Genomic DNA, 21242 nt, shown 5'->3' on the forward strand with positions numbered 1-21242 from the left:
ATTGCAGGATAATTGAGGCAGCACAAAGGCAAGGTTGTTTGAAATAGAGGTTGGTAACTTTGCTCATGGAAATTTACACATTCAGAATTTTCCACAATCTATGAAACCCACTGAAATGATGACAAATTCATTTAAAGACTATATATCTTAAAAAGATAAAAATTCCACTTTATGTTGTTATTCTCATTTTAATTATAACATCATTATGTTTTTCTCTTATCCTTCCTCATCTTTGAATTTTTACCTTGTTCATACTTCTTTGTCTCCCTTTCTCCCCAGCAGCCTGATTCCAGTCTCTTGCTTTGTGAAGTATCTGGGGACTGCTGGGCTGGTGGGGTCAGTGAAGTAGGAGCAGAGATTCTATAAAGGCCAGTGTCAAACCCTGCCCTAAAAACTAAGGAAAACTCTGCTGCTGGCTTCTTTTGATCAGCATTAGCATTTTATCAAGCATGTCTCCATATTTTAGTGTAAGACAGCTGTCCCCATAATGTTCATTTATTTATATCAATCACCAAGTGCTATTTTAGTGGCTAAATTTCACCGGGGGTAAGAAACCAGGATCTCTGGCTGATTTCAGTAGGCGGTGACAGTATCCAGGCCTCCGGAGGTTGCCCCCTGTTGGAAATCTCACGGAGCTGAAAATATAGAGGTGGAAGGGCCCCAAAGCCACCAGCAGTAATCCATCAACTAATCGCAATTCCAAAGGGTAAGATCAGTGTTCCCACAGTGTATCATCAAAGTGTGAGGAGTTTATCACTTTAAAACCTCACAACCTACTGATATGTCTGCTTTTCCCTGTCTCCTGAGTTCACCCCTTTATCTTTCACCACCTGTGATCTTCTCTTTCAGCCTTTTCCTCCCTGCCAGTGTGCCGTCCTTTGTCCTTTATCACTTCTTTCTTGGATAAACCTATAGATACAGAATGGAAACAATATTTGGATGATTTTTCTTGTGGAAATCACTAAACGTTTTCATTTCATTATTCTGAGAGCAGAAACTTGCATAAAAATGCGTACAGAACATGAGACAAAAAGTGTTATGGACCAAACATTGTTTTTGAATTGTGGTATCAAAGATAAAATTACAAGTAAGAACTTAAAAGGCTTTTGGTATATTTTCACATTAAAGGGTTACTTTGCCTTTCTCAAGTGTAACTATTGAGAGTAAAATGTAACCAATTACAGTAGCTCTGTATATTTCTTTTCCCCACCTCCTGGTTTTTGAGGCTTGAAACCATTGTGGAAAGCTTTCAAAATTGTTACAAATGAAGTTTTTCTTTCACCAGACTTAGGAAGGACCTATTACATTATAAACTCTTCTCTGTGATCCTTAGGGGTAAAACTCAGGGACAGGGATGAGTAGTTGTTTTGATATCAAGCATTTGTTTAGGCTCTTGTAGGACCTGCACATTAGTTAAGTGAATATACCCATTAATGAGCAGAGAAGGGCTAGCGGTGGAAACAGCTCTCCCACTGATCTGGAAAACAAAGAATTCCATTTTAGGGTGTTAAACTGGAATTTGGACTTAACTGGATTTTGATAACCATTTAGAGTTCTGTTCACCAAAAGTGTATCTTCTTGCCCTTTTTCCTACAATTAGTAGGGGCAAAATACCATAATGTTTAAAATAACAATGAGCATGAACTTACAGAAACTGCTAGGAGGCATAACCGTGAAGCAAATTCTAATTAGCATCTTCCCTGGCTTTTTCATTCTATTCATGTTGGAGAAAGAGCTGACAGAAATGAAGAAGTGAGAGGATACAAGAATGGTCACTAACATTTAATGGGCATATATTTAAGTGCCAGGTTGTGTTAGAAACTGTCTTGGTACCTTGTGTCATTTAATCCTCACGGTAATCTTAACTTGTTGGTACTATGTGTTATGCCCATTTCATAGATGAAGAAACTAACACAAGTGTCTGAGTAACTTAGCCAGGATCACAAAGCCAGAAAGCGATGGATATTTGAACCCAAGAAAACTTGAGTCTGGAACCTGCCCCTTTTACACTATGCTCACCTGCCTCCTTGAGCTAATCAGGATGGCCTGTGTGGGTGAAATCCCCTTTTACCGCATGGCTTTGGTAAACCAGGGGGACAGCTCTTGAAGTCTTACCTGTTGCATCTTCAAAGGATTGCTCACCTGAGAGGTAGAAAGGGGCGCCTCCTCTCCTGCTACACTCAAGTCACTCTCCTCGGCCACACTAGAAGAGTTTACCATCCCCTCCCCTGTCCTCGCTTCCTGGGCTTTAGGGAAATTAAAAGTAGCCTCTTATGAACAGGCCAGGAGTCTGAGGGGTTATAAAGTAAGCAGTACGTGTTCATCAAACTAAATACCATGGGCAAAAGTGTGTGTGTTTATGTTGGGAAGGGGGTTGTCAGAAGGATTTATGGCTTAGATTGCTTTCCTAGCAGTGATGGAGATGGACTTTTGCTGCTCTATCCGCACACTAATCTGAATCCACTTAACCTCAGGTACGTTTGTGTTTATATCTAGAAGGTAGTCTCCCTAATTTGAGGGGAGGCTGAGCCTATGTCCTTGGCGGAGCACGGTGCCTAAGGTTACCAGCCACCTTCCAAAGCCAGATCTTCACTCAGTAGCTCCTGCTTTATGTCCTATAATTGCCCCACGTGTAGGAACAGTCACTTTTCCCCTTTGTGTATAGCTAGATTACTGCAGTTCTCAAACTCAACTCAAAAGGGATGACAACTTGGTGAAACTACTAGCCCCATAGCAGCACCTCCTGAGTATATTTTGCTTTGGCTATTGGAGTTGTAGCTGGTTGTCTGACTGCTTTCAAGTTGCTTCAATTTGAAATTAACCTCCAGGAAAGGAACGTGCTAATGCTGATTTACACATAATTTTCAGAATTATTCAGAAGTAGGTTGGAACAGTCCCTTTATTCCAGAGTTTTCTGATGTGTTTTCATCAGAAAAAATCCCATGTTCAAGGGAGTTCAGGATATGCTGGGTTAAAAGGGTTAAACAGTTTTATTTTCTGTAAGATTCTCAGAGCCTTTAACATGACGGAAACTGTGAATCTGTAAGTAGGCAATAGAGTACCCAGTATCTCTCAAACTTAACTTCACCACACGATCCCTGTTTGTCAGACACATTCTGGTACCAGTGCTTCTTAGAAATACGTAGTGGATAAGAACATAGACAGTACATTCTGATGGCAAAATCCATCTTACTATGGTCTTGAACAAGGTACTTAACCTCTCTGTACCGCAGTCTCATCTGCAAAATAGAGATGATAATAATAATACCTACTTTAGAATGTTGTGAAGATTAAATGACTATATATATATATATATATACACATCTGTCGATCTGCCTCACGTTACTAAGTGTAATATCTGTTAGCTACTGTTATCGTAACTATTTACCCCTCTATTTACTAATGGTATAGGCCCCATACACATGGAAAGTGTAAATTCCAAAAGTTAGAGAAAGCTCCTTGTGACCTTTCTATAATAAAAGGAACATCTGAACTAGGGAGTGATATAGTGGCTTTGAGTCTGGGGGAAAACTCAACAGAGTTTCCAGTTTAAATCATCTAAATCATCTATCTAGTCGGTATGGCTACCGTCATGATGAAATGAAAATGTTGACTCTGAGTAACTAAAGGTAAAAGAAAAGAAAAAGGGAAAAGTGAACAGGGGCAAGAATTATTTTTGTATTTATCTAATTTGGACTAGGTTGAAATAGAAAATGTCAAGTTATGAGTAGTGTATAACAGTGACATCAAACACTTAAAATCCCAGCTTCCTGGATATATGCTGTGGAAAGAATGAAGTTGATTGCTAAAGTCTAGCTGGGCAAGAAGGTGAAGAGAAAGCCATGTCAAGATGTGGCTTAGGCAGCAAATTAAGAAGATAGCCATTCATTCAAACAGTAAAATAAATATAATTCATTCTCCAGGTGCAAAAGAGAGAGCTCTGTTTTCAGCCGTTCACAGTCAAATGCAGAACTAGGCTGTAAACAACAAACCATAATAAAATAAGCTTTAGGATAGAGGTACCAGCACGGTGCTATGGAATCTCAGAAAATGATGCCACTAAAAAGCTAGGAGGTGGAGCTTGGATGACCTATCTCAGGGCTGGCCTGGCCCAGAGTCAACTGTTTGATGCTCATTTGCATGAGCGAGCGAGAGAGAGAGAGACAGAGAGAGACAGAGAGACAGAGAGAGAGAGAGAGAGTGTGTGTGTGTGTGTACAATACAGGAGGGAAGACTTCCATTCTAGAGCAAGTGATCCCAACTGGGAGGCTGTGCGCGAGCGAGCCACACGAAGTAAAAATGGGAGGCTTGATCGCATGTCCTTCACCAGACGGGTCCAAAATGACTATATAAAGTAAATACCATAAATCACTGTTGTCAGGGCGCACACCACCTCCTCCCTCCCTTCCCCACAGCCGTCCTCATTTCCACACCCCCTCAACGGTTCAGGGAGAGCTCGTGGTCTAAGTAAACGAGAGGACTTCTGACTGTAATCCTAGCACGTCACTTCGTTGAAGGCAAACACGTGGTTCAGAGAGAACTTATAAATCTCTCCTCCCAGGCAGGATCGTGATGTTATCTGCTGGCAGCAGAAGGTTCGCTCCGAGGGGAGCTCCAGAAGCTCCCGACCAGAGAGAGAGAGAGAGAGAGAGAGAGGCAGGCAGAGGCAGCGGGAGAGATACAGAGAGACCGAGAGAGGCAGAGAGACACACACACAGGGAAGAGCGAGAGCGCAAGTGAAGGAGGCCTGGCGAGAGGGATGGAGAGCCTAGGATAACGGTCTAGGGAGCCATTCGGGGGCAAACCGAGGGGCTGCCTGGCTGCAGAAAAGAGGAAGGAGAGGATCTACTGCAGGCTGCCAAGTGCCTACTACCCTCGGCGAGAAAGCCCAAGTGGGAGAGAAACCAGGAGTGGGTGGGCAAGGGTGGGTGTCCAAGGGAACCCCTTCGCAACCCCCTAGGAATAAAACTCCCCTGTCGGCGCGTCCCGGGGCTGCCGCTGCGGTCCGCGGGGGGCGAAAGCCACGGCGGCGGCCGCCGCTCGTCTGTTGCCGGGTTGGCGTTTCGAGCGAGAGGAGAAGGAGCAGAAGGAGGGAGCTGGAGGCCGGACGCGTTCGCCAGCGGCGGCGGCGGCGGCAACGTGGAGTGACCGGGCGGGTCGGCGCGCCGGCCGGGGTGTCGGCCCCCGCGCGCACCTCCGGGAGCAGGATCCTCGCCGCGGCCCCCGCGGCCCCCGCCGGACGCGGCCGAGTACCGGGCGCAGCGCGAAGCGCTCCCGCCTCCCCGCCGGGGCCGGGCTCGCTCCCAGCGCGCGCACACGGGCGCGCGCGCGCGCGCACACTCACACACACACTCACACACGTGTGCGCCCCTCCGCTCCGGAGCTGCTGCTGCTCCTGCTTTCAGCGCCGTAGTGGAAGGCAGGGCCGCGCCGCTCCTTCTTTAAATATATAAATTGGAGCCGGCCGGCCTCGGCCGCCCCCCTGACAGCGCTGCCCGCGGCCCTCCCGTCGGCGCTCCCGCTGCCAGCCCCGGGACCTTTTCATCTCTTCCCTTTTGGCCGGAGGAGCCGAGTTCGGATCCGCCACTCCGCACCCGAAACTGACACACTGAACTCCGTTTCCTCCTCCTAAATTTATTTCTGCCTAATAGCCACTCGTCTCTTTTTTTGCCCCCATCTCGTCGCTCCAAGAAAACTTTTGCTGACTCCCCCAAGTGAAGCTTCCCCCTTGCCCGTCGTGTATTAATATTTCCACTTGGGGAACGACTTGCCTTTTCTTTTTAAAGGAATTCAAGCAAGATAGCTTTTTCTCTCGGACATTGACTCCCGATTGTTTTCAAAAGTTTCGCATTAAAAAAAAAATCTACCTGATCTGTACTTTGAGAGTTGTTGGTTTCTTTTTATTTTTCTTACTTTTTTACTTTTTAAAAAAATTTTTTTTCCACCTTAAAAAAAAAAATGCACTACTGTGTGCTGAGCGCTTTTCTTCTCCTGCATCTGGTCACGGTCGCGCTCAGCCTGTCTACCTGCAGCACGCTCGACATGGACCAGTTCATGCGCAAGAGGATCGAGGCGATCCGCGGACAGATCCTGAGCAAGCTGAAACTCACCAGCCCCCCAGAAGACTATCCCGAACCCGAAGAGGTCCCCCCGGAGGTGATTTCCATCTACAACAGCACAAGGGACTTGCTCCAGGAGAAGGCGAGCCGGAGGGCGGCCGCCTGCGAGCGCGAGCGGAGCGACGAGGAGTACTACGCCAAGGAGGTTTACAAAATAGACATGCCGCCCTTCTTCCCCTCGGAAAGTAAGTACCGCTCCCCGCTTCCACTCCCCGGGGCTTAGCGCTGCCCGAGGCTTCCAGAACCGCAGCCACTCCAGGGATCGCCCTGCCCTCTCCGGGTCCCAGCTCGCTCCTTCCCCTGCTCCTGTCCTCCGTCCCACCCACCTCCTTGCCAGTTGTGTGCTTGAGGACGTTAGGCTTTGAAACGTGGACTTGCGACTTTTAATTTTCTCCATTTCTCCCTTCCCCCAACGCCCCCGTCTTTTATAAGGCGTTTTTCTCTTCCCTGGAATTCTCGACTCGGCCACCGGCTAGGAGTCAGCCCTCCTCTGTCAAACTTGGAGGCGCTCCCTGGGGCCGCGTTAAACCGGGAAACCTTGGTGGGTTTGTTTTCTTTGCTCCGATTGGCCTGAAGCCCGCCGAACTGGTGCACGAGGGGTTAAAAAAAAAAGTGGCTCAAAACTAGCCTCTCCGGAAGGCGCCCCTTTCCGTGCCGACCTATCAGCTGATTCCCCAAGCCTTCCCTATTGTCTCTAAACTCCCCGAAAAATGTCAGCATCGCCAAGACAAAACCCGATCTGGAGACCCCTCCAAAAACCTACCTCCAACCCCTCAATTCTTGAATCTACTGCCTCGGCGAGGTGTTTACATTCCCCCCAAGGCGAGATCTTGTAACCACGTCCCCTTTTGATTTCACCTGGAATGGTAGAAAGGACAGCTTCGTTGCTGACTACGTTTAAAAGGGTTTTTCCTTCACGTTATTTTTTTCCGAATTCACTCAAACCTGCCTTGAAATCGCCGGTGTAGCAGATCCTTTTTCTTATGCGTTTAACGTTTATCTTTCTCACTCTTGAGCCCGGTGTTCCCTGCCCTTTCATAGGCTTCCTGCAGTCACTTCGTTGCATTCCTAAATCTCAGCGTAGAAGACAGCCGATTTTTTTTTTTTTTAAACTGGCTTCTCTGAGGGCAGTGTCCTCAAAACCAGCTGGCATACAGTAGCAACGCGAGTGAATGATTGATTGTTGAGTTCTTTGAGGGGAAGGGAAGAGGGCAGTTAGCTTAGAATGATTTCCAAGTTCTTTTAAAAAAGAAAAGAAGAAGAAGCATATATTGATGCCTGAGAGGGTTAAATACCAGGAAGAAGAAAAAGAAAAAAAAAAAAAAAGAGCTCCAACATTTGCCTATTCCAAATCCCAAGTCGTACACTTTTCATTGGTTGCCCATCTCTCTCCTCCCCTTTCCATGCCCTATATACTCCCTGGCAGCCTTCACAACGTCTCTGTGTCTTGCCTACAGAGATAATATGGCCATCTTGGTAATTTTATCCTAGAGGTTCTAATTGCAGGGTGGTGCTTTTCTTTTTGAATATTTATATTTAGTTTGACAAGTCGTAGTTCCGGGACTTGCCATGTCTTGTATTTGATGGTCTCAGATTGTCAGCTGAAGTATCCAACCCCAGGCTTCCTGGCGACCTCTGTTTTGCTGCAGCATCATCTCTTCTTGTTTAAGGGCAGAGCTGAGGCAGGAGATCCTGGCAAGCGGGATGATTTTATTATTGTAATTACGTCACCATCCACAACAATGGTGATAAATACACTCCACCCTGGTGATTCCCCCCCGGGGAGTGAAGGAAAGCTTTCTACCTGGGGTGGAGCCATGGAATTAATTAGGAAAGAAAGTTCATTGTAATTAGTCCAAAATCATTGAGACCCAACAGGGAGTTGAGTCAGTTTGCTTTCTCTAGCACGTGCAACCGTTCTACTGGAATTTGGGCAGGCGGGCAGTTACGTTACGTAGAACCAGAACAAGCCAAGCCTTCAATGTTTACCTGCAACAGCTCTCATGAATTGCTGGCATTTTCATAACAGAGAGGAGGTCTGATCCCTTCATGAGATAGGTGTGAAGAGAGCAAATTACCCAAGAGGGTGTTCATTCTTTGTTCTTCAAGCACTCTTCAGTCTAAAGAACTGAGGTGATCCCACGCAAGATTATCATCATCACCAAATTGGAAAAAATTCTCAAATTATTAGGATTTCAGAGGTTGGCATCTCAGGTGCGTGTGTGGATTCCCTTCTGCTTCCTCTCCCAGCTACCAAAGAAATGAAAGCCTCTGATCAGTGCAGGATAAAATATAAACTATCAGTCTTCCTACAAAGAGTGCAGGCTTCTTAAAGCCTTAAAGGAAATTTAGGAGCAGAAAGCCTTATTAATAGCAGATTTGATACTACTGTGCTAGGACTGTGGATAATTTTATAGAAAGTAGGTTAACTGATTTTCCAGTACTTTCTAGTTATATAGTGAACCCTTCCAAAAAAAAGGAAGAAAAGAAAAAAAAAATCACTCCACCATATTTTTAAAGGGCAAACGGAAAGGACAGCATTGGCTTATATACCAGCTTTCCCTCTTTAGGACCTTTCCACCTAACTTTTAACTCGGTCCTCCCTGAAGAGACGGTGGGGAGGAAGTGTGCCTGTCATTTCTTGAAGGGAATCTGCAGCGGGTCATAAGCCCCAGAGATGAAGGCATGGGAAAGATCACTGGTTCACTTTTTACCACCAACTTATTAGCGTTCAGGGAGTGACTTCAGCTCAAATATTACAAATATGCTCTAATCATGCTCAATGAGCTATATATCATTACAGGTTGTTGGTAGCCCTTTGCAGGACGTTTTATACAGTTCAGACAAAATGTTTTTAGCAATGTAGAGTTTTAAAAGTAAAAATATAAGAGATATTGTATATGCCTTCAGGCATATTTTGTCTTAAATATTATCCTTGGCCCAGCGTACTATATAAATACAGTAAATATGAATAGAACTGGCCAGGTGCCAATCTCCTAGGATGAATTTTAGTCAAGAAGGTATTTATGGGATATAAATAATACTGTGTCAACATTTGAAGAAGGGATCTGATTAGTTTTGAATTTATTCGTATTGATCTTTTCACATGCTGTTAGTTTAAGGCTCAAAGTGGAGTTATGCTAAGGTTTACCCATACTTTACCCAGTGGGAATTAGTGGACTTCTGGTCCTTTTGACAATCCACTTGAACTTCAAGTACATCTATTCAAAAGACACTGTACAGGGCTTTAGAAATTTAGAAAGAGTTATTCCACATAACAGGGTAAGAATCCAAATGATTAACAATTAAAATATGTAGACCCTTCGACAGTCAAAAAAAAAAAAAAAGGAAGAGACAAAATTTTATTTTCTTTCTTTCGCCTCTCTTTTCCATGTAACAGATCAGGCACGTGTTGTGGTTCTAACTGTGGTGATTTTGTCCTTTCCCCCGCCCACACCCTCAGGGAACATTTGGCAATGTCTGGAGACATTTTGGGTTGTCATGATTGGGAGTGGAAGGGCCAGGGAGGTTGCTCACCATTCTAGAATGCACAGGAAAGGTCCCTTTTCCACCCGCCACCCCCATACATCAAAGGATTATCCAGCTCCACGTGGAGAAACCCGGTAACCCTGGGATTTATTTGCAGTTGCTGAATTCTGCTAGTAGTACCATTTCCAAAGTAATAATCTGAAAGTAAAACATCTTTATCATCAAAAGGACATTAACATGGAATAGAAAGATAATCAGAAACTTTTCTTAAGTAAATGGGACTATGAATTTGACTCTTTGGTATGGTGTATACCTCATTATTATGATCTTAAAGGGCCTAAATTAGAGGCATCAAAGGTTCCCATTCATTTAGCCTAAGTAAGGGTGTCGCTCCACCCATCTGTAACTTCAGTCAGCAGCAATGTGATATTAGTCAGGACAGAGCAAAAAAGAAGTGAGGGATTACCGTGGATTTTCCTTGCAAGGAAAATAAGCAGCTCATGTTAAGGAAGAGTGGAATCTCCAAGCTCAGCAACGGAAGAAAGTTGGTTTATTCTATCATATTGAATTAGATAAACTAAAATATACAGCCTGAGACATTACGGTGAGGTTTCCTTTGTAATTGTTTCACATAAATGCTAAGCATTTAATACCAAGCAATCTCTTTTTCTATTTCCCCTGTAATTTTCCAAGTGAAATTGAGGAAGATAGAAAGAACACCAATAGCACTATGGTTTGTGGGTGGGGGGGGACGCAACTTAACATTCTATTCATGGATATATCTTTCTGTGTACACATTGCTGAACTGTCAGCCAATTGCCCGATGAAAGAAAATATTAGCAGTTGCTGGAACATAGTACTATTTTTGCTTGATGTTCAGGGATTTTTTTTCTGTTTCTTAAATTGAACTATAGTTGATTTACAATATTGTGTTAGTTTCAGGTATACAGCAAAGTGATAGGGATTTTATTTTTCAGATTCTCTGTGGATGTGTCAGAAAGAGGGACACGCAGAGAGAGAGAGACAGACTCGAACCCCTTCCCTAGACTTCCCCAATGATTGAGTTATTAATACACAGCAGACCCAACTTTAATTCCCCCACTTGTATTGCATCGTTGCTTGTACTAACTCTAGTGCCTAATTGTGGTCGCCTTTAACTTTAGGCTCCGTTCTCTTCCAGGATTTTCTCTCTTTTCTTTCTTTTACTTTTCAAAGTCTAGCAAAACTCCTCAAAGAGATATACTGGTTATAACTGAAGCAGTTGGGCCGTCTTTGTTGCCAAGGGAGGCCGGTCTCCTCTCCTGAGGAGTCCCCACTGGATGGAGGCTGGGCTTTGTGAAGCTGGAGGGGTAGATGGGGACCAGCTGACCTGGCAGAGGCTCCGGGAGCCTTCTGTGTCTCCACAGCGACCCCTGGGGTCTACTCAAGGAGCTGCACTTTTTGAACGATGCCTTCTCCCTGGTGAAGAGATGCTGATCTAACCCCAGTCACAGCATCTTTCATATAAAAAGGTATGAAAGAATGACAGATCCTGTTTCCTAGAGGAAACTGAGATGTGAGAAGAGGGCTAATGACTCACTGTTGATCCCATATCAAATCTGGGTTAGAACAAAGGAGGTCACTGACTCCTAGGCCTTTGCCCAGAGATTACAACACACTTCAAGCTGCATTTTTAGAAGTTTAGGGAAAATAGAGTGGAAGAGCCTGGCCCTGGGAGAGACGTACAAGCTGATCACCGAGGTGGGATTCTGGGGGGACTCCTCCCTCCCCGCCGCCACCCCCAGCCCTTTACAGGTTCAGTATTAAGGTGAGCCGGGAGCAAAGAACCTGCAGGGAAGCTCTGCAAACAGCCCTGTCAGCTCTCCTGATATAGCATTTCCGGTCCTCAGGGATCCTGGAGAGAGGATGTGGATTTGCCAGATGTGCTCGCTCTCCTTAGGCAGCCCGACTGCCGAAGGGTGGATCCACTTTGCAGATTCTGAACAGCTTGATGAAATGTGCCTCTGGCCCGAGATAAACAAACGTTTCCATTGTCATTTTGAAACCATATGGTGTGCTTTGGGTTTTTAATATTTTTTCAACAAAGATACTTTTTAACCTAGGAATTCAGTGTTCTCCAGGTAGTTTCAATTTAATCACATACTAGGGATTCTCTGATGGGTTTGTTGAGGCGGAAAAGCTTGTTTCCATCCTGTGTTTGGGAGAAATTCGCCGCACGCTGCAGTCACAAGTGGGTTTTGGTGGTTGTCGTTGGTTTTGTTTCTTTTCTAACCTCTGATAGGTTAGAACTACACTGCACTGTGACCAGCACCCTGCTTCCGGATTGGCTTGGTGGCCTTGACTCTGCATCTGCACTCCCCCTTGACCACTTCCCCACAGGCTCTAAATTGCCTTCTTGTTCTTCTCGCTTCTGGAATATCTGCGCATAGGGTGGTGAACTTCATTCAACCATGGCTCCATTTCTTCACTTGTAAAGATGAAGAAGGTGCTGGCTTCCTAGGGTTGCAAAGGACTGACTGTGACCTGTGTAAAGACGCCCTGAGCTCTGCTTCTGGCACTTAGTAGACCCTCTTTGCATGCCAGCTATTAACCATTGATTCTCAGACACCATTGATTTAAAGGTACACTGTTATTTTATGTGCCACAGAGAAAGAAATATCACTGACAATTGACTATAACGTGCCATTGATTATGAGATATTAAAAGGAGATATGTTAGAGATATTCCAATATGATTAAAAGTGATGCCCTGGGGACCACTCCCACCAGCCTGGGATGTCTCGGGACCAACAACTCATTCATTTCCTAGTAAGTTCCACTCAGTAGATCTGTTTCCCTGGCTCCCTCGGATTGGTCCTTAGGTGACCTTTGCCACCTAAGGGGCTGGGAACAGAGACCGGCAGGGCTGGTAATCCTGCATGCCCAGCACTATCTAATCCTCATATAGGGAGGCCTTGAGGATTTAGGCTTCGTAGGTAAGATCTCATATGTCTTAGATAATATCCAAGACCTTTCAGGGTCAGGCCCCTCCTCCTTGCTCAGCAGCCCCCCAACTAAATCCCCCCAAGAAAACTACACTCCAGCCAGATCACCCTCTTTTCCTTTACCCAAATGGGCCCTTTATTTCTGTGCCTCCAGCCCTTTGTTTATGTAATTTCTTCCACTTAGAGATCCATCTTTTAACACCTTTAAATACCCTTCGAGGTTTAGTTAGTACCATCTCCTTATGAGACCTTCGTCGACGTTCTTTGTCCTATTTAAGTAGCTCTTCCTCTGCACTCTCACAATACTGATATTCATCTCTATCTCAGCCTCTTTTCTTTTGCTGTAGGTAAAATCTAGCTGTGTCCTGACCTGTCTTCTTCATCGGTTTGTAAACTGCCTCAGAACAGGAACCCACTCTGACTTACCTATGTTCTTACAGCACTTTGTTGTTGCTCAATCAATGCTTACTAAAGGAATGAGCGTTTCCCTTTAGAGAATAAGATTGAGTTACCAGAAGAAGGATCAAGAGTTCAAAGCATTGGGGTTTCCCTGGTGGCGCAGTGGTTGGGAGTCCGCCTGCCGATGCAGGGAACACGAGTTCGTGCCCCGGTCCGGGAAGATCCCACATGCCGCGGAGCGGCTGGGCCCGTGAGCCATGGCCGCTGAGCCTGCGCATCCAGAGCCTGTGCTCCGCAACGGGAGAGGCCACAACCGTGAGAGGCCCGCGTACCGCAAAAAAAAAAAAAAAAAAAAAAAAAGAGTTCAAAGCATTGGACCAGGAGATATGGAGAGACAGAAATCTACTCACCTCCGTTATTGGGGACAACGTTCCTGATGGATCTTGTCCCTGTGCTGAAGGCAACACAGGCTTCTCAGAACCATTCATTTCCTGTTTCCAGTTTTGCAGATAAAAATGAAAATGATGGCGATAATGATGATGATGAAAGCTAACCCTCATCGGGTACATACTACGTGCCAAGCCTAGTTTTAAATATTTTACATGCATGCACTTATTTCACACTCAAAAGTGACCCTATACGGTCCAGACTGGTATTTTCCCTGTGACGTATGAGGACATGGCTATAACTATTTCTATCAGCGATGTCTTACTGGAAGTCAGACTTTTAGGTACCACAAGTAATAGAGGCCCCAAATAGAGACCAGGAAATGGAGAGCATGACTTTTCCTGCCCTCTTGCAAAATGATACAGTCCCTCCATGAAAGGGTGGTGACTCTCCTCACCTGGCAGGAATTACATTCTTTCCCTCCAGAAGGAAGTATACTTCTGACGCCTTTCTTACCACCCTGGGTCTCTCTTCTTGCCTCTACCACATTCTTCCACTTTTATCTCTGCACTTGGTTGATACAAAAATTGTGATTTCTCAAGTCTCCTGGTCTTGATCTTGAACTGCAACCATTTTCTTCACAACATTTTTATAAATTTAATTGATAGGTGATTCGTCTTGTCTCTCGCAGAAAATTAATTTATTGAGGAAGGCAGGATGGTGTTGTACAGTGAGCACAGACCTGAGAGCCAGGCAGCCCCAAGAAGTGAAAGAAAGAGAATAAATAAAAGGGAATCGCACCAGAGGAATCTCAGAGGCTGAAAGGGAAGAGGGAGCATCAAAGACAGGAAGTCCTACTCCAGGCCAATGGCAGTTGTTAAAATGTGGTCTTGTTTGGGTTAGCAACTTGGCTGTCTCCGTACAAGTTATTAAATCGGCCTCGTTGACATTTAAGTTGCTTCCTGCTGAATTCAGATGCTACCTCTGCCATCACTGGCTTGGTGACCAGGCCGAAGCCCCTGCACTTAAGCTGATCTCAGTTTGTTCACTTGTAACGATGAAGAAGCTGATATCTGCCCCCAGGGTTGTAGAGGATGGATGATGACATGCAAAGAAAGGCCAAGTGCAGCTGCTTCTGGTACCTAATAGGCTTGCTTTACACGGCAGCTATCCTTCACTGAATCTCAAACGCTATTGATTTTACAGTGCACCATTATTTTATATGCCACTTAAAAAGAAATATCATTGCCAAGTAATTGTAACGTGCCATTGATTCTAAGAGGGCATCAGGATTTTAGAGGTATGAAAATATGAAAAATATGTAAAAATCAGTGAAGTCGCATAAATATTTGTGGATTGGGAGAATAGCGGTCCATGTGCATGTAGCAGAGTGCTATGTCCTAGAAGCACATCGAAAATAAAATTAAGTGGGAACATGATATCTGCCCTCGGAAAACGTTTCTATTTAGTAAACTTTAAGAGCCTGCGACTGGTAATCGCCACCTCTGGCACCAGAAGCAGGAGGTCCGCATCATGGATTCCTCCCAGCTGGGGTGTCTTACTGTGCATGCTCAGCGCATTAATATCCAGTTTTGATTTTTTTTTTTTTGACATCTCAAGATGTTACCAGTTGTTTCAAAGGGCCTTTACATTTCTAGGAAAAAAATGTTTAAAGTTATTTTTAACGGATCTCTCTGAGTACACGTATGAGTCACATAGCACTCACCTCTTTATCTTTCTGGGCCTTAAAGGTTGAAATCCAACAAAGGATGGGGGGAGGGTATTGCTCAGAAAAGGCTAACATGCAGAAGGGACTTGTGGGCAATGTGCCTCTGGGCTGGCGCGGCCCCTCCTCCCAGGCCCCCTGTCTCACCCGCTCCCCTGGGGAGAGGCTCTGTTAAGAAGGAAGCCAGGACGTTTGGACCTCCCTGCATCTCCCTTACCAGGCACCAGCCACAGCAGTTTCTTCGCTGTCAGGCGACTCATTTAAAAGCAGACTTTAGCAGCAAAATGCCATTAGGGGGTAGAAGTCTCCCAGAGGAGGATGGATGGGAGGAAGGGGAGAGGGTAGTGGAGGAGTCACCACAAAGGATTTGAGGAGGAAATGAAAACTTAGAAGGTGATGTCAGAGAGGAGAGGCCGTACTAGGCCCAGGGTAGCTGTTAACAGAGCAGAATGCTCTCTGCGTGCGGTAGCATCCTGGCTTTCCTGGGGCGACCGAGTAAAACCACTTCGTTGGTATGAGAAGACGCTGCCGTCCAAGAGGAATCGAGTTTACTGGATTTAGCATCTGTTACAAGGAGGGAAAGCCTGCTGGTGCCCAGAAAGCTCTTCTGTGTGGACCAGCCCCCATCCCTTCATTCTCAAAAATGAGCCCTTGGATTTGGTTCTGCCTGATAAGTCAAAAATGTGGGGCTTAGATGTTCCTTTAATCACAACAACTTGAGGAACTTAAAGCAAATGGAAAATGCTTTCTGGATGTTACAAAGCCCAGACCTTCTGAAAATAGTTCAAATGCATTTCCAACCTCCCCAGGCAGCTGTTTGCGCTCACACTGGCACGTTGCACACATCTCTGTCCACAGAGAGACTGTCACTCTCCCTTCGGGCCTTCCTCGTGGCCTCCATGTCAGTAATTAGGAAGCAGGACGTTCCTGAGGGAGAGACGTGGTGTTTCTGAAAGGAGAGTCATGGGGCAGCTGTTGGAGAGTAAGGCTGCTTTTTTGGAGATGTTTGTTTCAGGAAGTGCTGTAGCATCTTTCCAGTCTCAAGGAAGAAAAAGAAAAATGTTGTGACTTTGACCTTGGCGCTCCGTTCATTTGGCTTTTGCTATCTAACCCACACCACACTGACAAATACCACATCTGTCTTGACAAGCTAGTTCACAAATAACTGCTCACTCATAACTTCAGGCTGTTTTAAGAATCCTTATTTGTTACTTCAGCTTGTGAACGAGAATGCACAGTTCGGTTTTGAGAAAGACATTGAAACGATCAGAAGTCCACTGGTCTTTACAGATCTCAGGGGAAGCACTCTCTAAAAGAGAAGACCATATTTTTTAATGCATTTTAAGAGCGCTAAAATATATTATTGCCCATAAATGGGAATTTTCTGGGAAATTTAATTTTTAAGTTTTGGAGTCATTTCTGTATTGGGAATTGAACACTTCTTAGACCAAATTCATCAGGGATTATTCTCTCTAGACCACTGGTAGCAGTCACTTTGTCATTCCTTCCACTGGGGGGGTTTATTCTTATAGGGTCATTTATTTCCCTATCCATTGACTTAATCTCATTTTCACTCTGCTTTGACAACTTAATGACCATGCCATTGAAGTTGTTTCTTCTTGCTTTATAATAAACTCCTATAACTCAGTTGCTGGCTGAGAAAGGCCAGAATGGGGGCTGGCGGCGGGGGGGAAAGGTAGATGACTTATTCTGATTCAACTTTAGAAGGAGAATAAAAAAAGGAAAATCACAGATTGAGGACATTTCTTTGCAGAAGATGGATGATTTGGTAAAGGAACTGCCCACTTGGAGGTCTGTCAGGGTTTTCGGTTGGGGAAGTGTTTCTACATCCAAGTTCACACCTTAACATCTGGGGCTCTGGAAGTTAAGGAGAGAGAAACAGAGGTAGGAGCTTTTACCCGGAAGTAGCCGGGCAGAACCAAAGGAGAATTATGGCTGTCACGTCAGGTTCTAAGGCAGCAGTTCTCACCCTGAGATATGTCTATTACACAGTCATTTTGATCTGAGTAGTAACTTAGTCATTCATTTGTACCTCCCCGCAGTGTCAAGCCTTAGGTTGTTAAGTGTGTTAGTAGATTTCACTGGTCACATCTGTGAACCAACCCACTCCTGAGCGAACGCTGTTTCACCTACTCAAATTTTGCTTTTCTCCTCCATGGAATTAGGTGGCAGGTGCTGGTTTGTCTTGTAGAGAGAAATATTTCAGAAGAATTCCACTGTCAGAAAACATCACCATCAATAATGAAACTATGTGTATAAGGTCATGTCTAATTTCATTCATTCTTTGGCAATTGTATCAGGATTCTAGAAAGAGGGTCTTGAGCCAAGCTGACCCCGAGTCATTAGACAGTGGGGATCAACGGTTTGCCCTTTCTCAGTAACATTTGCTGGGAATTCTCTAAGTGGGGTAGAAACTCACTGTCATCCAGTGCTGGGAGGAAATGACAGTACCCACTTCCGGAGTTGCTGTTATCAGAGAGATGGTGTTTGCCTGGAGGATGTTTGGGTGGAGGGCTGGGGAGGGGTTGAGGGGCAGGACTACTTTGATGGGGAGTTCACTGCAGCATTTTTAATGACATTTAATTCTGCTTAAGCTATCATTGCGTTAAGAATGGCTTTCTGGGCTTCCCTGGTGGCGCAGTGGTTGAGAGTCCGCCTGCTGATGCAGGGGACACGGGTTCGTGCCCCGGTCCGGGAAGATCCCACATGCTGCGGAGCGGCTGGGCCTGTGAGCCATGGCCGCTGAGTCTGCGCGTCCGGAGCCTGTGCTCCGCAATGGCAGAGGCCACAACAGTGAGAGGCCCGCGTACCGAAAAAAAAAAAAAAAAAAAAGAATGGCTTTCTCTCTGACTGAGAGGCGCTTTCACGCTACATAAAACCGTTACTCAGAACAGGCAACTCTTAGGAGAGAACGGTTTCTCTGTGATCCACCTGGTTGGGTTGTTTTGAGGTCAGACGAGCTTTTTGTAAAAGGCCTTTCTAACCTCTAAGTCACAAAGGCCTATACCAGTGCTTCTTGAATTTTACCAAGCACAAGAATCACTTGGAGTGCTGTGTGCGGATTCCCAAACCTTTGCCTGCTACCCTCCATCCAGATTATTATTCAGTAGTTTTTGTTTGTTTGTTTTGTTTTTCTTGGCCGCACTGTGCTGCGGGATCTTAGTTCCCCGACCAGGGATTGAACCCGGGCCCTCGGCGGTGAGAGCACGGAGTCCTAACCACTGGACCGCCAGGGAATTCCCAAGATTATTATCCTGTAGTTTTAAGGTGAGCTCCAGATAACTGCCTCTTGACAAGAAGGCCAGGTGATTCCCAAGCAGGTAGTTCAGAAACTCACTCTGGAAACACTGTGTATTTGGGTTTTGTTGCTTTATTTCTTAGCTGTGTCATCACAGGCAAAAATGAGTCCCAACACTTTTATAGTTAGCTTCATTGTTTCTTAGTTATTTTGTAAATGACCCATGCAAAATTTTAATTCCAGGACTTTTTTTCTCTTATGACTTATGTGAGCCATACGAGTACCCCATTATTCATGACTGAGGGCCCAGGTAATTCTAAAAATTTTTATTTCTCTAGGACTATTCACGTCTCAGATTTTTCATAGGGTTTCATCTTTTAAAAAGCATTTCACATGGACGCCAAACCTTACTGATCTGAAAAAGTTTATGCATACCGCAGTGCCACTTCAAACACATAGATGTTGAAATTGATTTTTACGAAAACTAGCAGCTACTTTCTTTGGCCTAAATCATCCCTATTCGCATCATTTATCTCTCCATCCAGTTCATGGGCTTAACTTCAGAGGCACTGTACCAGCACCAGAGCAACCTGTCCTTTGGCCCTGCTTAAAAACAAACCAACCAACCAAACAAACAAACAGAAAAAGGAAGGGGAGGAAAGAAAGCATTTTAATACTGTAGCTTGATGGCGGAGAGAGAGTAAACCAAAGGTGCATACCTGAGGACTGCAAGTTGGAAACGACAAATCATGGCAGTTAGCTTGCCTTGTTTCCCCACAGACTTTGTTTGACCCCGGTGACCTGGGGCGATTTCAGGGATCCTGATTCCGGTAATAGAAGCATCCCTCTTTGGCACCACAACACCCACTGGCCTGAAGAAGGTGCTGTTTCCCAGGAAAAGGAGTGAAATCCCCCCAAGAAACGCACAGGGCCCTAGTCTGAAGAGAAAGCATTGCTAAGCAAGCGATGCTTTGCGTACCCTGCCTGTCTCTGGTTCCGTTCCTTGAGATTTTTATTGAAGATAACTTTCAGCATCTCTTTTTAGAGGTCAGATCTGAATGAGAAGACGTTGTGTGCCTTACTGATCTTGTGACAAACAGTTTATACCCAGTCTGTAGCTTCCTGTCTTTGCTGACGGGTGATGTGAGGGAATTTTCTCTCTGTGAGGCTGTGGAGAGGGCTCTAAAAATAAACAACATGGTTACTTATTGGTGAGAACATGTGTGAGCAGATGTCAGCTGGTAACAGCATATGGTGGCAACATGATAGCAGCGTGTTACCAAGACCTGGGTGTTGGGCCTTCGTCTTCCAGGCCATTCAGGCCATGCAGATGCCACATCTCAATTAAAGAGGGTTTTGACTGGAAGGTGGAATCCACACAAGTGTGAATATAGGCCCCTGGGATCTTGTTAGTGGGCTGAATGTCGGAGATGGTAAGTTACAGGCCATGGAAAAAGTCTTCCTTATCTGTTTTAAAATTGAGAGATAAAAGTACAAATCTGGCAAAAAAAAAAAAAAGGGGGGGTGGGGTGCATATGGGGTGGGAGGGAATCCACAAAGCCTTTGTCTTTTGTCCAAAGAAGTTTTCAAGTCAGGTATAAATAGTGGCCATGCTACTTCTAGAAGACATGCCCTAGGTGAATGGAAGGTGCATGGATTTTAACTTGGTGTAAGGAGCTGGGAAAGAGGTATATTCTTGCAGACCTAGAAGGCCGTCAGGGGTTAATCTATCAAATAAGTTAGATAACTAATATTATTACATCCCTTGAGCACCTTTTATTTCTCAGTTTCTTTTAAATATCTCGTTTCAGTCTTTCAAAAACCCTCAGGGGTAGCATGATGTCAGTTTCATTTTATAGCAGCAGAGGCTTGGGTGCATCGAGGCACTTGTCCAGAGATTCCCAGGAAACTAATGACAGAGCAGGGTGTCCACCTACATCTTCTCATGCAAAAATCTGATATTTATTATTGACTCTATCACAGATAGGATAGCCTTTGAACACTCAGCAATGTTTTTAGCTGGAGGTATTTTTTGGTGTATTTTCATTTATAAGAATATGATGGGCAATATACAAGATCTAGTTGCTACCTTTACTTTTAAAACAGCAAAGTTCAGAATTTCAGGATGTCAAAACTATCACGGAAGATATTTTAATGCATTCCAAGGAGCCCTAGATTTTTAAACTGCAGCTACGCAGCCCCAAAGCAATATACACTCGGATTTTTGTTCACTGGAGAAGGAGTTTTCATGTGCGGGTTAGAAATGATGACAGGTGGTTTTAAGAAAACTGAAATCGAGGCCAACCAAATGAAAATCAGAGTTTTACTCTTAATAGGGAGTCTGTCTTTTGTCAAAGAGGTCAAGGCCTTTCTTATTCATCTTTAATGTAAGTCAAGGTATTTATTTTACCATTTCCGTATATAAATTGTACATTGCTATTTTAGCACTAGAATGTGTTAAAGGGAACGCTGAATTCAGGAACCTGACTGCTGGTTAAGGGATGCCAAAAGATCTGGGGCGAGAATCCACAATCCCCCAAAGATCCCTCCTGCCTAGTCCCCTGGCCCTGAGTAGGGGGGACCTTCTATTTCTGGGGGAATGATAAGTACGTTCATTGAGTCCCTCTTCTGCGTTGAATCTTTGTATAGCTCTGTACAAGGCTTCTTCTCAGTAAAATAGCTAATGACTGTGCTTTTTAAAACTCCTAGCTGTCTGCCCAGTTGTTACAACACCCTCTGGCTCAGTGGGCAGCTTGTGCTACAGACAGCCCCAGGTGCTCTGTGGGTACCTTGGTGAGTACACTCGTCTGCTTTATATACCTCGTTTGATGTAGTGATAGCCGGCCCATCGTTAGTGTGTGTCTCCTGGGGGGAACGTGT

The 21242-nt window shown here is 44.9% G+C and overlaps 1 protein-coding gene across 2 annotated transcripts in view; it reads left to right on the forward strand.

Moving 5' to 3' along the window:
• Positions 1-62: 62 nt before the first annotated feature.
• TGFB2 (transforming growth factor beta 2) overlaps positions 63-21242 on the forward strand; it is a 91311-nt gene continuing 70131 nt past the window's right edge. Inside the window, exons 1-2 of one of the 2 annotated variants that reach the window (XM_022579242.3) lie at positions 63-6304; positions 21072-21155. In XM_022579242.3, coding sequence (XP_022434950.1) covers positions 5959-6304; positions 21072-21155 — 430 coding nt within the window. In that variant the 5' untranslated portion in view covers positions 63-5958. The remainder of the gene's footprint in view (positions 6305-21071; positions 21156-21242) is intronic. The other variant, XM_022579243.3, reaches the window with a different exon arrangement.

The sequence above is a fragment of the Delphinapterus leucas genome, chromosome 1 (genome assembly GCF_059928025.1).
Source record: "Delphinapterus leucas isolate spDelLeu-1000000601 "Yukka" chromosome 1, BTC_Dleu_Yukka2, whole genome shotgun sequence".
NCBI lineage: Eukaryota > Metazoa > Chordata > Mammalia > Artiodactyla > Monodontidae > Delphinapterus > Delphinapterus leucas.